The 17,665-nt window shown below is 39.7% G+C and overlaps 1 protein-coding gene across 3 annotated transcripts; it reads left to right on the forward strand.

Annotated features, from left to right (window-relative positions):
• Positions 1 to 530: 530 nt before the first annotated feature.
• rprd2b (regulation of nuclear pre-mRNA domain containing 2b) lies at positions 531 to 17,242 on the forward strand. Of its 3 annotated transcripts, none has more exons than XM_044358603.1 (10): positions 531 to 878; positions 8,571 to 8,700; positions 8,891 to 9,084; positions 9,248 to 9,300; positions 9,396 to 9,522; positions 10,263 to 10,438; positions 10,713 to 10,995; positions 11,123 to 11,380; positions 12,733 to 12,900; positions 13,026 to 17,242. In XM_044358603.1, exons 1-10 carry the CDS (start codon positions 701 to 703, stop codon positions 15,029 to 15,031), a joined length of 3,573 nt encoding a protein of 1,190 aa, XP_044214538.1. In that variant the 5' UTR covers positions 531 to 700; the 3' UTR covers positions 15,032 to 17,242. The 3 variants fall into 3 exon arrangements, with proteins under 3 accessions (XP_044214538.1, XP_044214540.1, XP_044214539.1); XM_044358605.1 differs by having other exon boundaries at positions 12,736 to 12,900; XM_044358604.1 differs by having other exon boundaries at positions 532 to 878; positions 11,126 to 11,380.
• The last annotated feature ends 423 nt before the right edge of the window (positions 17,243 to 17,665 follow it).

Here is a 17,665-nt window from a genome sequence, read left to right on the forward strand (position 1 = left end):
GTAAGATGGTTGCTTTTAAAGCCTGGACTGAAGAATGGTTTAATAGATTTACAGATTTCATCAGGCTCTCACTTGAGTGTGGGAGAACAGAGGAGTATCCCACATATTTTGTGCTTTGGTCATTTATGTTGGTGAGTGGAGGATTAAATGGTTGGTCTTGTGGTGCATAACATTTAAAAATACACACAATAATCAAGTAGTCATAAATAATATAAAATAGAACTTTACATTAAAAATATATAAAATATGTTATAGTATAATTTATGTCTGGATTGATGGCCATGATCATGGGATGAATGAGTATCCTGCATATATTTGATGTGGAAGCCTGCAGTGCACAAACACTGAGAATCAAACTTTACCATGAAGTACATCTTGTGTCCAGCAGCTAAAACTTTTGAAATGAACAATATTTGCATATTTATAGATTCTGGATTTTTTTTCTTTAAAAGAGGGAGAAACAGGAGATGACATTTAAATGATTTTAATGAGCTAAAACCGTATCAGACACACATTATTGTTCCAAGCAGAGTATCTTTATACGTCTTAATACGAGTCTGGAGAGGATTTTTAACTTTCCCCTCAACCCCGTAGCTAAGTTCAGCTTCATACATGGGGGGCGTGTTTCCCTCCGGAGTCGTCCTCATTACGTTAGCTTCTTCATCTTCATCACCAGCCTGCGAAAAGACAACAGGGAAAGATGGCGGCCGGTTCTGGAGCCCGCAGCTCCAACGCTGCTCTGGAAGCGTCTTTGGACCGGCGGTTTCAAGGAATATCCAACACTATGGAGTCAATACAGGGACTTTCAGGCTGGTGCATTGAAAACAAAAAGCACCACGGCCTTATCGTTCGCTACTGGATGAAGTGGCTCAAGAAATGTGAGTAGCTTGCTAACTTACAGGAGCTAACGCGTAAGCTAGCTCACTTTTAGCTAATTCAAATGCAGTTGATCGCGATCGGCTTTCCGGTGAAGTGCACGGCAATGCAGTCCATTTTTAAACACTGTTGTTTTATTCCTAAACTGAATTTCAATCTTTAATCGGCTACATTTTTAAAAAAGTAATGCTGGCATTGCTGTCAGTAAGTTACTTAAAATTAGCCGCTAACGTCTTGCTGCTAGTGACTGTTTACACTCGGGCCTCCCTGTTACGTTACTCTTGATGGACTGATAGTGTTTTTTTTTAACGAAGAATTGCCGTGCACGTCGCCATATATCTTAAGCAATTAACTCCTTAAATCAAGGTGCTTCGCAACGTGTTTAGTTAGAGTTAGTTAAAGCTAAATTTAGGCTTTAGTCGCTGCTTTTTGTGTGCAAGTTCTGCTCTGCATATGGACTAGTCGCCTAACATGCATGGTTGTGTTTGTGATGCAGTGGTTAATATTTCTGTAGAGCACCTAGCTGAACAAGGTAAATGGAAAGTGTACCATAACAGAAATCATAGTTTATTTTATTTTAATTTATTCTTTAACTTTCAAGAGAGACCTGTGTGTAAGGATAAATATATATTTATACAGTTTAAGCATGGACAGATGCACAGATAATTCACACACACACATTTTTAAGAAAAAGCAGATTATAAGAGAGATTGCAAATACATACATACAGCCTTTTGAAAATGTTTAAGTGAAATTAGATAGTGTAACTACACATTTTTTGCAGCTCATCCCATTTATACACAGCACATTATTTGAACCCAATTTTTCCAAATTTAGTGTGAACAGGAGGTTCAACTAATGTTAAAACGTCCTGTGACCTGACATTGTTAAGTACTGTATTTAAATGTAAGCAGAAAGCAGAGGGAATTAGGCAGTTTTTGCAGTACAGCCTTATAAATAAACAATGCTGCTCTCTTCTGTTTGTTATGGAGGACTGTCCCACCTTTTTGTATAAGACACAATAGTGAGTGAGGAATGTATCACTGGTGATGAAGAGCAGTGCACAGAAATACAGGTGGAGGGAGAAGCATGCATACTGTGTATATATATTATCATCATAATCAAATGTAGACAGAGTTGTAGATTGTATGATGGTCTTTCAACTAGCAGAAGAGAAACATGATTTGTTTCTGTATAAAAATCCAATTTTGACCTTCAGTTTGCTTGACAGGTGTTTTTTTTTTCCCCATTCATCATGAGCATTAGTTCTTTCCAATTTAAGATTTATTTATGTATTTATTTGGACCACGTACAGTATTAAACATAAATGTTACCATTTTATGTACTGTACCAGAGTTAGCTTATAGCTAATTTTCATCTGCAGTTCCTTTAGCAGGTCACAATTAAAACATATAATACCACAATAACAAACAGTACAAAGCAAAAAAAAAACCCACACAGGACACATAATACAAAGCTACACACAATAGCACATCACACACACCCACAATGTCAACCAGAAATTAATAATGTAAGCATGTCAAATTTAAAAGCAAGATTATTTGCGTTCATGAGAAGACTATGAGATGAAATTTAGAGTCAGTGGTTACAGAGCTGAGTAGGTTTAAGCAGATTTTTTAATTTGGTTTAAAAAAAAAAAGTATTTGGAGAGATACTGAGGCGCAATTCAATGTCACAATGTAAATTATTGATGAACTTTACAGTAATGCTCTCAAAATATTTGGTTTTTGCTTCGCTAGTCAAATTGTCTTGAATTCACAAAGGTTTCTCTAAACTAGAGAGTATCAATATTTGTAAAATATCAAACTGGGTGCAGATAAACTTACGTAATTGTGATTTTAATGTTAGAATTGGATGTTTTGACCAAGCAGCTATGTACATTCAAATATTATGTCAAACCTAAAACAAAGCAGACCTTTTGAAGTCTCTTGTCAGTGAAGCATCACAAGCAGAGATAGTCACTAGTGTCACTTTAGTCTGACAGGTCTTGGGCTTGAATTTCTATTACAGAGCTTGTCTGAGAAATTTTTCAATTTTGAGTCAAACATATTCTCCTTTTTGTTGAAACTCATTGTTTTAGCAATTGAAATAGACTTCTAGCATTTGGCATTATTAGTTATTTGTTGCAATAATAGTTGGCGATTAATTTAATAGTTGGCAACTAATCCATTAATTAACTAATCATTGAAGCTGTATTGCTGATAATCAAGAAACAAATTTGCAGTGGATGAAAAGTGTTCTTGTCTCAAAAAAACCCAACTCTTTATACTTTATGATGAGCATCTCTGAAAACTTGTTTTGCAACTACATTTGTACCAAGACATTTTAGATATTACAAAACTGCACATAGATCCAGCCAGTGTCAACAGAGGTCCTCCATATAGCTTTTTCTTATTTGAGAGGCCTGCATGAAATACTGCAAAATACTGCAAATGATGATTTAAAAGTCCATCTCCACTTTTTGGACTAGACGTATCAGAGGTTGTAGTAATGTTGTCAATATTCGACAAAAGCCAAACTTGCTGGAGTCACTGTATAAATTATTGTAGTGGTGTATGATCATGATCTTAAAAAAGAAGTGGCTTTGAATAGGTTTTGAACATTATTTTTGATATGTTCCCAACTATATACACATCTGTTCAGTTATCTAACCAATTAATTATTAATATGAAAGAACCCATTGTTGGGAGAGGTAATAAATTCAAGGTGGAAAAGTCACTGAACAGTACTTCCTCATGTAGTTTGAGCTCGTGCACGAAATGCAATATCATCAGTTTAACGGACATACTTTATTTTCACTTGGTTGTTTTGTTAAGTCATAGTTCATCTCGTCTGTTGCTTCAGCGTCCATCCACTCTAAGAATCCACCTTCTGACTCGTGCATAATATTTCTATGATGCTGCTTTTCTATTATATACAACTAAAGGATTCATTTAGAGTCCAACAGCATAGGTTTACAGAAATGAGCATGGTCTCCAAGTTAACACCAGTTTGTGGAAACTAAGAAGAATAATAAACATGTTTTAGAGGGATTATTGTGTTTTAAGATGGTTGCTTTTAAAGCCTAGACTGAAGAATGGTTCAATAGATTTACAGATCATCATCAGGCTCTCAGCTGAGTGTGGGAGAACGGAGGAGTATCCCACATATTTTGTGCTTTGGTCATTTATGTTGGCGAGTGGAGGATTAAATCAAATGGATGTTGATAGTGCTTGATGAAGACATAGTTTGTAATTTGAGCCTTTGTGTTGTTTTTGGTAGAGTGAGAATAGAGTGAGAGCTTTAACAGACTAATAGTTGGAATATTTTGTTTTTTGGTTGATGACTTTGTTCATCACTCCAGGAATTAGTTTTTTATTAATCTGTGGAGAATAATTCTGTTTTCACTACTTAGTGGACTTGACTCATTTACATGGAAATATTTTTGTGTTTAGTTGTCACTGTGGCAGGTGTTGGAAAAGTTGAGTTTCTCATCGCTTTTTGGAAAGAAATTTGGTTTCTTATCAGAATCAGAAACAGGTTTATTGCCAAGCAGCTTTACGCGTACAAGGAATTTCCCTCGGTGTTGTGGTGCATAACAATTAAAAATATACACAAAAAATCAAGTAATAATAAATAATATAAGATAGAAATTCACAATAAAAATATATTGTAGTTTAGTTTGTGTAAGGATTGATGGATTGATCATGAAGTTAATACTAGACTGATTGAAACTGTTTACATAGCAGCTTAGATATGATATGAAGAAAGAATAGCCTGTTTATGATGAAGCTAATAAAAATGCTAATAAATGGGGCGAAATATAGGAAAATATGAGTTAAATGTGTTTGAAACAGGATTTCACAGATTTATTGGATTGTATTTGCTTGAATTTTTGTTACAAGTTGCCAATTTGGATGTTAATATGTTTGTAAAACAATTTATGTACGTTAATAAGATCAACTATTAGAACACTTTATAAGAAAATGTACATGAAAACTAAATAGTGACATTGATGCAAAGATTATCAGTTTAACAGCATCGATGTGTTAATTCAGAAATCATTTACCAGTCTTACTCTAAGTTAAACAAAATGAGTAAAATATATTGAAAGCTGATGGAAAAAAAGCCACATTATGAAATTATCTCTGGAGGAAAATTGTAGTTTTCTTAAATGTGAAGTTTCCAGGACGGTGTCATGCAAATTTAGCAGCAGTGACAATAGTAGGAAAAACATGTGTACCCTGATTATTTCTGTCATGTAGATCTGCCGGATCTTTCAAAGGCTTCACTGTTAAAATATGGCCGTTGTAATCAGGGATTCCCTACTTGAATCATCAGTGTCTCAGTCAGATCATCATGTAGGCATTTTTTTATCCCCACCGCATCACTGCCCAGTGCCCACAGATCAACGCACGATAATGCTTGTGCTGACAAAACACGACGGACTATAAAACTGCTGTGTGCTGGCTAAGCCGCTGTTGTCTGATAGCGAGCTGTGCCAACTAACCAAGAGGCAAGTCATCCATGCTGGTGGCTGTAGGCTGCAACACAGTTGGTCTTTTCTCAAAAAACAATCTAAATGTCTAAAAAGGTCTAAAACATTTTGAGCATCTTAAAGATGATCCATACCAACCAGTTTTCAAAGAAGACAACAGTTTGTTTTGTTTTTCTTACTTTGCTTGTTTGTGTTCATTCCAGTACACGTCATCTTTTTATTTTAGTTCAAAGTTAGGCTTTGTTATTTGTGCACGACGGAGGAAAAAAAGCTCTTCAGGTGTGTGAGACGAGTGTCAGAAATGATCTATAAACTGCGGTGTGTCTCCGAACTTCACTGACAACACATCATTCCTGAGATATTTGTAGCAGAAGTTGTGTTTCTGTATTTTAGTCGCTCGGCAAGTGAGCTTGTCTAATCAATGCTTAAACAACGTACTGCGGTGACACCGAGTAATAAACACGATCCAGTGTGAGTTTAAAAATATGACTCATGACTTTACTTTCAGTTAGGATGATACAAATGCAGCCTGATAGGATGCAGTATAGATTTTTCTGTGTGTTTATGTTTTAGGAGGGGATGAACAGAAGTGACCTAAACATTAATTTACTACACATTTACTCACATGTGGAAACATGATCACTTGAATTAGTGCTCAAATTAATTCTTGGCATCAGAGAAGTGTTTACAATATCAGAGGATGCAAAACAGTTTTGTGGGGAAAATATTGTTCTTTGTTCGTTTTACTGCTTCAATGATAAGTTTTGAATGTATGTTACACATTTGAAATTACATTGGACTGAATCATGTATCGATTAAGTATTATATATATTTTTATATTCAGAGAAATCACTTTTTTTTAAAAAATATGCAACACAGAAAATGCACAATAAATGATTTTCAGTCATTAATATCTAAACCCCAAGTAGAACATAAATGTGTTATTTTTTTGTTACATCAATAGTGTACACATACCTCAAAAATAATCTCACAATCTTTGTTATTTATATGTAATCTATATTAAATAAAGCGCTCCCTTGTTTTCATCTCAATGGCATTGCCCTGGTGTAACATTTTCAGTGACAAAACCAGATTTAAGAAAACATTTTCAAAATTGTATTTTTTCAGCAGAAGAAGCAATAATTTTATAATGTTAAAAAAAAGGATCATATACAGACGTCACAAACTCGGTTGTAAACTTGATCTCAGTCTCAGTTAATGAGAGACAGAAGTTATGATTCTTTAAATATTTCATGTTTTTTTATGTATGTACATGTAAACATAGTTTCCTCAGCATATCTGTGGATATTTTCTAAACTAATTGGCTCATTCAAGTTACAAACATGTTTCATTCTTTCAGTGTTTTATATGCTTGTAATGTCATTTAGAAGTGAAGCTCTTTGCTTTTCAAGATTATTATTATTATTATTATTATTATTATTATTATTATTATTATTATTTAACTGTGTGTCAGTCCCGGAGGGTGAGATGAAATTATATTTAAGACGTAGTTTCTGTACAGATATATTGTTTTTCAGAAATCTTGAATTGCAGTTTGGGTATCATAACTGTATTTTTTTTAGTGATTAATGCAGTTTGTTTTGTTTGTTTGTGCATGAGTGTGTGTGTTGACTTTGAATAGAGGACTGATAGTTGTTGTTGTTGTTGTTATTTCTGGCTACTCAAGGTTGTATGTGCAACTTGCGTCACACTCATTTTATTTCAAGCATGATTGTGAATCTATTTTGTAAACAGTTTGGTAGAAGAAAACAACAGTCATCCAGGTACTACTGGATGACACTTATTGTAGGCTTAAATAAATGTTCAGAAACCTCCATGTTTTTTTTTATGCTTGTTTACTTTAAAAGCCGGAATACTTACTTTAAGGTGTTAATGCTAATACTGATATTTAAAGGTAAAAGAACTCAGGTAAAAATATTTTCAAAAACAATTTTTAGCAAGGATCTGTTAATGTAAACAGTGGAGTGCCTGTTTGCATATTGTCAGTATATGCACAGATATACTGAATCTGTGATAACCGTGTGTTTGCCAATGATGTAAACTCCATTATCGGTAGGACTCTAGTTTTTACTTGACAAAATCTGAATATTTGCTTCACCTATTGCGTGTAATAGCACATCACCACAGATATAATTGTATTTTCACAGAGTTGCTTTTTTCCTTTTGTCTACTTCACCTTCTGGTAGTGGCTGGTAGATTTACTTCACTCACCAGCCAACAAAAAAACCAATGGTAATCTATCGAGTGGCTGGTAAAATACGAACGTTCACTAACGATTTGGCCAGTGGACAAAAAAGTTAATTTTGCACCTTGCCGTCTTGCTTTTTGCCTCTTCTTTTTTTTTATCAGCTGAAACTAGAGGTTAACATACAGTCCCTTTTGCATTGACTATGGAAATGATTTGCTGTTGTTACTAAAGTATTAATCTGGTGTCTTTTAGACTAACTGAGATGGCAACACCTGCTGAAATCTAACAAAATGTGTCATAGTAGAGGGATTTAGATCTGAAAGTCACTGTAAGAAGAAACCATTCTGCTCGCTGGCTGTAATCGAACTGGTGAAATCAGGATACCGATTAATCTATTTTAGGAAGCACTGCAGCAGAAATCATTGTGTTCTAGTCAATGTTGTATTAATTTTGGAAATGGATGCGTGACTATGGAAACAGACATCCGAATCTGTGAGTGAACTAAAGCCTGTCAGTAAAAGCTTCATCATTAGCTGCTATTTACCTATGACGGTTGTTTTTGTATCCATTTATATGATGACGCATAAACAAAACAAACACATTACATATTGCAAAGAGAAATGCAACTTGTAATTTAAAGGGCAACTATTTGAATATTAATGTTACTATTACATAGTTTCAGTAACATTACATATTGCCTGAGTTTGCAGAGCAGCATATTACAGCTGAGAGTGTTTATTGTAGTAAGTATGGAGGTGTGGCAGTCATTTGTCAGAATATATGCAGTATAATCCCCAAATATCTGCATTGCCGTCATGAATCCGGTTCTATTCAGACACATGTGTATTGTTTGTATGATCTTAAACAGCTTAACGTGAATTGTTTGTCTAGATTCTTGCATCCAAAACCGTTTCTTATCTTTGTGTACCCCGAGGAGTAATTTATACTCTTAATCTTATCTTTCCCTCTCCTTTTTTTTTTCCCCAGCTGACAACAATCATTGCTTGAATCTTTTCTACCTTGCCAATGATGTGATACAGAACTGCAAAAGAAAGAACGCCATTGCCTTTCGTTCATCCTTCGCAGAGGTCTTGCCGAACGCTGCTCAGCTCATCAAGTGAGTACAGAGTTTGTATACATCTGTAGCATTGGTCTGACATCACATCTGTATGTTGTTGTTGTTGTTTTTTTTTAAATCTACATGGCTGAATTGAACCTTCTCTGTGTTGGTATTCAAATTTTAAAAAATGCTCTGTCATCCCTTTCTGCTGGTATTGAGATGTGTTGTTGTTATTTTGCATTGTCAGAGACGGAAAGGTCCGTAAGTCGGTAGAAAGGATCTTTACGATTTGGGAGGAGCGCAGTGTGTATCCCGAGGAGCTCATCGCCCAGTTTAAAACCAACCTGAACAAAAAGGAAAAAGAGCGAGAGAAGCAGAAGGAGAAGGAAAAGGAAAAAGAAAAGGAGAAAGAAAAAGACAAAGAGGCTCCACCTGCAAAAGGTCAGTTTGTTACTTCAGCGTTTTCCACTCTCCACCCTGAAGTAATCATGTGAATCTGAAAGTGCAGTCACTTCCTGAAGCTAATCATATACATCAGATTATTTTCAGATGCAGCTGTGAGTTTGTTTTTTTTTAAAGTTCATGTTTCATTTGAAATCCGCAGCACCAGCCAACACGAAAGCTGCCCTCAAGTCCAAGATTGTAGCTGAGTTCACAGTAAGTCTTATTTAAAGATCTTGCCTTACATTGCATTTATGTTTAAAACGTGTCTAAAACATTGCAATCTACTTACCTCTCTTCTTTGTTTCTAGCCCCACTCCCTCATTGAACAGTTGTCCAGATATAAGCGAGCAGTTGCAGAGGAAGAGTTGAGGGAGAAGCAGCTGGCGACTCTCAGAGTGGATGTCTGCAGCACAGAGGCCCTCAAGAGGCTCAAAGGTCAGACGTCATCACACACATTTATTATCCTATGATTTATGTTTTAAACTTAAACATAACAAGCACTTCAATATTTTTCTCCTTTTTTATATGATATCTTGAAACAGAAAAGAACACATCATAGTGGAGACATCAGACTATTTCTTGTACACCTGCTACATGTGTGTCACACAAGTAAACTGTGTGTGTGGTCAGCTTTAGGGCTGAACGATTAGTCAATTAATATATTAGCTGATTGACAGAAAAATAATTGCAACTTTTTTTGATTATTGAATAATAATTTCAGTAATTTTTCAAGCAAAAAATGCCAAACATTCCCAAGTTCCAGATATTAATTGTGAGGATTTGCTGCTTTTCTTTGTCTAATGTGATCATGAAATGAATATCTTTAAGTTTCAGACTGTTGATCAGACAAAACAAGTAATTTGATGACTTCACCTTGTTATTTTTCACTTTTCTGACATTTCATAGAAGAAACAATTAATTGAGAAAGTAATTGGCAGTATAATTTATAATGGAAGTAATTGTTAGTTGCAGTCCTGTTCATCTTGCATGATATTTTATTTCTCCAACAGTTACTTTAGTTGAAAAATTTAGCTCCCCTTGTTTCTAGTGAGATCTTTGTGGCTAAACTAAATACTTATACATCAGCCAAACCCATCATGACATTGACTGTATTTAACTGAAAACCTTGTGTTTATCTGCTGCCCTCTGTGTGTGTCCGTCGTCTCTCGTTCCAGACAAGGCAGGAGGGAACAAGTTTGCGAAGGACTTTGAAGATGGCAGTCTGAAGCTACAGGAGTTCGTCAGCTTCCTGGAGAAAGAGTTAAAAACAGGGCCTCCTCTGCTGGAAGCATTGGGAAACGCAGACATTTTCTACGAGATGCAGTACAAGGAGGTCAAGATCGTGGCCAATGTGAGTGTTGGATCAAACGATTTCATCATCTTCTTTCTGGGTCGTGCTTGGACGACGCTTTGGCGACATAAATATCAGTAGATTTAGTTTTGAGCAAAGAATTCGAAAAAGTTTTAGCAGTTATTTCTTAATTATGGATTCATGTAATTTTTTGTTTCAATATTCAAAAATATTGTCATTTAAACCCATTGTTCCCATATTTCTTTGTAACAATGACAACTGGTAACAACATCATATTTACTTTTGTTTCTTCTGTTCTCTTTCTGCTACTCAGGCGTACAACGCCTTCGCCAACCGTGTGGCCAGTCTTAAAAGAAAACTGGATTCACTCAAGTCCACTCTACCTGGACCTGAAGATTCTCCTGTCCCCTCGCCCTCTGAAGACGCCCCCTCCCCCACAGGCTCTGACTCACCCTTTTTGGGACTAGGGGCCAGCAGAGCCCAGGTGGATCCAGAGCTGGATGGAAAGGCCATGGATGAAGGAGAAGTACCTTGTGACAACAGAGACATGGAAGACATGGACGTGTCTGATGAAGAAGACGCTGTCTCAGCAGGGGGTTAGTGGCTACAATAGTTTTGTTTAGTCCGATTTGAGGTTGCACTGTGGAGAAATGTACATATTCCAGCTTCAATATTGTGATTCATATCTGAAAATGTATGACCTCTTTGAATTGTCTTCACGAGCAGATGACAAGAAAGACAAGGCGTCCCTTGCTGTTGCCAAGACGACAAAGTTGGATGCCGTGTCGAAGCTTCCAACCACACCTACGAAAGCTTCTAAGACTAATGCTACTACTGCTGCTGCCACAAGCCCAGTGACTCCCACCTCGACCACTGCTCAGAATACTGCAGCCAACCCTCTGGGAGTCAATCTGGCGAAGGTGGACCTGGGAAAGATCAGCTCCATTCTCAGTTCACTCACATCTGCCATGAAGAGTACAGGTGCGTTTGGAAATTGAGGGAACATGAAACAATGATCAAAACCTGTAGCTAAAAGTGGGGATTTAAAAATGTGTGTGGCATAGTTCAATTCCCAGTTCTGACTGAATGAATAAAATATCACAGATGATATTTTCACTTTGTATGAGCCAGAATCAACTGTTGTTTTCTCATCAGTGTAGCGTTAGCAAGTTTGGAAAGGCCCAAATGCACTGAAAGCGTTTTGAAGTACACCTCATCGTTTTAAATGGCCGAACAGGTATTAAAAGCGTTAAGAGGCGCCCACCTCGTTTCAATTTTGGAGCGTCAAATGAGCACCCAGAAACCAAAGCTGTTTTTTCTGCAGCCGATAAAGAGACATGGTGAAAGCGAGAGAGAGAGACAGCGTGGCAGTGGCTGAGGAGAGCGAGCGGTAGTGAATGAGAGAAATAAAGTGGTATTTTCTGATTATTTCACAGCGGGTACGTTCTAAAGCACAAATAAATAACCATAAAGCGCTCCACAGATGATTTACTGTGGAAACAGAAGCTCTTAGTATCATTTTCCTCTTCTGCATTTCTCTTTTTCATTCATTCATTGCGTCCAACTAACACAGCAGTAAACACAAAGAACAACAGGACGAATGTGTGTCGGTTCTGTGGTGTTGGCATTTCAAATCTGATGCCCGCAGTGCGCCACAGGAACATTAAATGACGCGCGTCAAATGAGGCGTCGGTTATCGCTCTCAGTGCGTTTTGGCCTAATTATGTGAAATTATAACTATTACTACTGGAATGACTCATCATAAACCAAACATGGAAGGCCTATCTTTTAATTATTCGACTCATTTTAGCTGTAAATTACTTATTAAAGAATTAATGTCATTATTTCCATCTATATTTATAACCTGGGCGACATACAGTTTTGAGTGTTTTCTAATTGCCAATTCAGTGTGTTAAACATGAAACAAAAAATCGTAAAAGCCTGTTTTTATTCTTGTTATGAGAGGCAATTCTTACCATTTGGAGTTTTATAACCTGATTTTTTTTTTTTTTTTTTCTTCCTACCATTTTATACCGTTTATATGTCATTTTATACCATGTATTAATGTATTGCTCGTAAAATGGCTGACATGGGTTATTTGGACAAAATCAAATGGATCAAAAGATACATTTCTGATTTGGGGTATTTCAAAAGTATTTGAGTTATTTTAGATCAGTTGGTCTTATAAAAATCGGATCTGTGACCTGCATGTTGTCTACAGAACATAAAAAACGTAGCTTTGACTTTTAGATAAATTTTATGCATTTTAGTCATTTCTGGAATTTGTGCTATAGCTTTGATGCCATCGCTTTATGTTCTTGTCTGCATCCCAGCAGCTAGTTCGTCACCTCGACCGTCTCCGGGAACACCCACCACCCCGTCTGGCCAATCAGCAGCCTCCAAAGCGACTCCTCCGAGCCCCGCCCTGGCCAGCATCCTGTCACGTGTTGACATCACACCTGAAGGCATACTCAATGCTTTGTCTAAAACAAACACACCAGGTAAGACACAAGCACACTTTTCTTGTATTTCACATGAAAAAAATGATTACTAATCACCTTATTTAATCGTCTCGTATGTTGTCATCTCTTCTTCTCTGCCCCCGTCTATTTCTGTCTCGTTGCAGGTTTGTCCTCTCTCCTGCAAAGTGTGACAAACACCACCCCCACTCCTCCCACCCGCACCTCCCCAGAATCATCAACAGTCAAAACCCCACTCACCCCAACCACCCCAAAAACAAAACCCGCACTGGGGAACAGCCTCAAACGAGACACACCTGAGAGAACCAGAGACTGGGAGAAAGAGAGACAGCTGTCCCCTCCTCCTCCCCCTCCTCGTCCCTCAGCTCTGTCTGCCTCTCCCCCCAGCCTAGAATCCAAAATCAACAGTTTCTTGCAGGGTAATCCAGGTTTTAGTCTGGCTCTAGGTGATGTCAGTCCAGACGGCGTGGATGGGACCCCAGTGAGAGATGAGGCTGCTGGCACCCCCACCCAGGATGAGATCATGGACACACCCGGGAGTGTGCCAGAGTCTCTAGGGTCATCCGGAGGTCATAATCTCTCACCCACGGCGTACCGCAGCGAACCCTGGGATGCTGTGATCACCCCGTCAGGAAGCAACAACGACGGAGACTTTGCGGGTTCCTCCTTCTCCCGGTACGGAGCTGGGAAAAGGAGCGGCACGAAGTTAAAGGACGATGAAGCGATGAGGAAGCAGGCTGCTGTCGCCTCTTCCCCTAGTAATGAGATGATGAAGGGTAAGAAAGATGGACAACACAGCCAGCTGAAGATGATGGGAAACGCCAGAGTGATGGGAGAAAGGAGACCCTCCGCAGGCTCTCGTAAGGCGAGCACCGGCTCAGATGATGGCGGTCTGAGCGGAAAAAGAGAGGACAAGGGGAAAAGTCATGAGTCACCAGGTGGGGATGGGAAGGACGGCCAGTATCATCGTATTGAGACACTAGTGTCGCCCTGCACCGAAGGGGCACCCATCCAAACTCTGGGCTACTCAAACCGGCCGCTTGCAGGAGAGCGCATCAAGACAGTAGAGAGCATCCGCGTGATTGGCCGAGGCTCTCGGCGAGGGGGAGGGGGCGGCAGTCGGCCAGGCGGCGCGATGTGGTATGAAGAGGAGGAATACATGGAACCTCAGCCTCCCTCACCACATTCTGTCCCCCCTCCTCTTAACACTGAGGACATGACCCCCTCCATGCCTCCTCCTCCCCCCCATCTCCTCCTTCCACATCTTCACCCTCCTCCGTCCCATCCTCACTCGCATCCGCCTCCCCCCCAAGCGCCGTTCCAAATGCCTTACCACACAGAGAACATGCAGACTCCTCCTCCATCACACCTCCACCAGCATCCTCCTCCTACATCCCCTTTCTTCAGCACCCCTCCGCCAATCCCTCGACCCCCTCCGCCTCCCGTATCGCAGCGCCCTTCCCCTCCACCTACACTCTCCGCTGTGCCCTCAGCGGTCATGGTTGGGGGAGTATTGGTCCCCGTTGACCGTCCCCTATCTCTTCCTCCCCCAGTCAGACCTGAAGGTGCAGAGCGAGGGGGAATGGGGCCCAGAGGAAACAAAGTGACCCCTCCTCCCCTCATGTCGTCGTTGTTAGGCGAGCCTCCTAAGCTTCCCCGTCCCGGCACAGTTAAAGAGCCTTTTGTCCCCCGCCACGCACCCCCACTCCACCGCCCAGGCACCCCCGGTGTTCCTCCACCCTTACTGGGCAGAGTGAAGGAGCCCCTGAATCTACCTCTTCCATCCCCGTCTCCCACATCCTCCACACCCTCCCCCTCCACTCCCAACTCCCCCGCAGCCGACACCATGCCTGCTCGCCCTCTCGCTCAATCCGGTGCCCCTTCTCTCCAGAAACCCCCCGCCAGTCCTCCAGCTCAGCCCCGCAACCAAACCTCTAACCCTGTCCCCCTCCTGAACCTACCTAGCCCTCGCCCCCCCATCCTCTCAGTCCCCATCCCGCAGAGACCTCTGCTGCGAGGCCGAACCCCCTCTCAGCAGTTTAACAAAGATCTCCCCGTAGGGGGGTTTCGCGGCGGCAAGCGACCCGGTCCTCCATTCACAGGCGGTCCCTTCCATGCGCAGAAGAGACCCTTCCTACCCCCGCGCTACTGAAGTGGTCATCTACGACATGCTGAATGAGAAGCGCAAGCCACACATCTAGCTAAACCCAGCGCAGTGTGTGTGTTAGCCCTGCTGGTATGAGCCTAGATATCTTTTACTCTGTTAATTAGCTTGAATTAAAACTACCTTCAGTTGTGTGTAAATAGCTGATTAAATCATGCTTCAAGCCAGCCAGTCATCTTACACTGTACAGTACAGTAAGAAGTTATCAGTTACATAGTGCAGAGTGTCATGTAACCCTAAATCTACCCTTATTTTTCCCATCCTTCCATACACAGGAGATAAGTTTCATTAGGAGTCACATAACCATTGGTAGAAAACACAGGTAGTAAACACAGAATAGAAACTACACATCTGGTCATCTTGTTTTAATCCCTTACAGTTTTCCTACTTGTGTGAATTCTTGGGTTACATTTCCTGAGAGAGAGAGAGAGAGAGCAGGAGAGCAAAAGAGAAGGTATGGGTCTCATGGGGGGTACAGAGGAAAGAAAATGGATGTGTGTGCTGTGTGTCTTAAAAAAAAAGGTATTTCTCATTTTGAAGTGATGAGATTTGTGTTGCAGCTGAGTTTAACACTTGTTCTTCTTTCCAGAGTACCTGTTGTAAATAATATTCCTCTCTTGCTAAGACCTTTTCTCTCACCCATCTGTCCCTCCCACTGTATATTTCTAAGCTTGTAAATATAAAGACTTGACTGACAGCTTTTTTCTTCTTCAAGCTCTTCTTTCTGTAAAAAAAAAAAGAAAAAAAAAAAAAGAGGACAATGAAGGTCACTCACGCACCCCCCCGTCTTTACTGTGATTGAGGCCTTGGATAAGCTTTTTAGCTCCAGAAGAATATTCGCTGCAGTATCTATTGCAACCTTTCTGTCCTCCTTTTCGAAAAACCACCAGACAGAAGAGGAGAGTGAAGATTAATTATGTATTTTTATTTCAAACATAAATGTCTGCCTGTGCGCGCTTCAAGTTAGACTGAGTCATGAAGACCCTCAGTAGTGGATAGCGGGCGGTGGTGTGAAGGGGGGGGGGGGGGGGGGGGGGGGGGGGGTTTGAACCACACTCATGCTAGGCTTCAACATGTACTGACTTGAATAAAATCCAGAGTTTCAATTCAACTGGGGCGGGGGGGGTATTTTATTTGGTCAATATTTACCACTTGAATTGCGCTGTTTAGTTTATGTGCGCTAAACCACAGCTAAACCTTTTTCTTGCCATGTTTTCAGAGAAATTGTTGTCATTTACCTGCACAGCTGCTGCCATTTTCCATAATGCATTAACACCTCTTATGTTTTTTGCGCTGTATTTTTCTACTAGACAGAATTGGCGTATTTTTTTCCATTTGCAGCAGCACCCACAGATGGCATCAGAGGGTGAAAGGATTTGAGCTAATTAGGATTGTTTTTGAAAATGGTTCATTTAAAATACTCCAGTTGTTTTGGCCCCTTCCTCTCCTTTTGTTTCTTTTGCTAATTTTCATGCTTTTGCCCTCAAGCCCCTGTGCTTACCTTGTACTCACATGGTTTTGTCCGAAAACACTTCTGCACCTCTCAACAATCGTGGGGGTTACAAAAAGGTCAGCTCATTGGCAATAATCCTCCCTCCTCTGCAGGAATCGCAGAGGTCTTTTACTCAGATGACGTGTACCCGCGTAGCGAGAGGTGCATGTCAAGTGTTGCCGCTCAAAGCCTCGTGTGTCTCCTGTGTTTATCTGATCATGGAGTGTGTGTCGTCTTCTGTGTTCATTTACAAGTTGACTTGGGGGGGGAGAAAAAAAAAGCAGTTAAAAGACACAATGAGCACTTGCAAACGTTCCTGCATAACGTTAGTGAATAGATACTTACATTGTCAAAATGTAACAACAAATATCACATTTCTCACTTTCATCAGAGTCATGATGTGTTACTGAATGTTATACAAGCCTGTTACTGTCTGTAAATGGTGTCTGTCATCTCGGCAATCACTCACTGGATCACATTTGTTTGAAAGAGAAGAGCGAGAAAGCTAGAATCAATTGTTATAGACAGCTTACTCATCACCTGCCGAGTTTAACATTAGAGTTGTTTTTATATATTGACCTCACGACAAGTTTGTTTGACAAATTGAGTTTGAAAATGACTGAAGATGTGACAAAGCTGATGGTCTGTGTGTATCTGACAAGTTTAACTGCTATTGCTGTTCTCATCAATGATGCTATATCACTGGTGTTTGAGTGTCCAATCCTTTCTGGTGTGATGAACATGCACACATTCTGCAGCAAGTATTTGTCACAGTGAATATATGCATACGTTAAGGGGTGGATACTTTTTCTTTTCTTTTTTTTCCCCCCACACAGAGTATATCACAGTAATGTGAGGAAGACTTTGCTTTTTCTTTCTTTCTTCTTTTTTTTTTTTTTTAAAGACATCACTCGAGTCTCAGTGCTTTCATGGAAATACTTGTATCCAGTTTTCACACACATCCATTTGTGGTTGCACTGTTGACTGTAAGCAGCAGGTGCTCTGTCTTAGATTAACATCAGAGGTTATTTGCTGTTTTCTTTAACATTTTTTCTATAACTTAACCTCCTCGAGAAGACAGATTTTTGTTTCTTTTTCTTTCTTTAAACACCTGAACACTACAATGCACA

Source organism: Thunnus albacares, chromosome 8 (genome assembly GCF_914725855.1).
Source record: "Thunnus albacares chromosome 8, fThuAlb1.1, whole genome shotgun sequence".
Lineage (NCBI taxonomy): Eukaryota > Metazoa > Chordata > Actinopteri > Scombriformes > Scombridae > Thunnus > Thunnus albacares.

Excerpts from the sequence above, each read along its gene's own strand:
- rprd2b (XM_044358603.1), top strand. The coding sequence starts at position 701 with ATGGCGGCCGGTTCTGGAGCCCGCAGCTCCAACGCTGCTCTGGAAGCG. Across the intron at positions 10,439-10,712 it reads AGGTCAAGATCGTGGCCAAT|GCGTACAACGCCTTCGCCAA; the intron begins GTGAGTGTTGGA and ends TCTGCTACTCAG. Across the intron at positions 10,996-11,122 it reads AGACGCTGTCTCAGCAGGGG|CAGATGACAAGAAAGACAAG; the intron begins GTTAGTGGCTAC and ends TGTCTTCACGAG.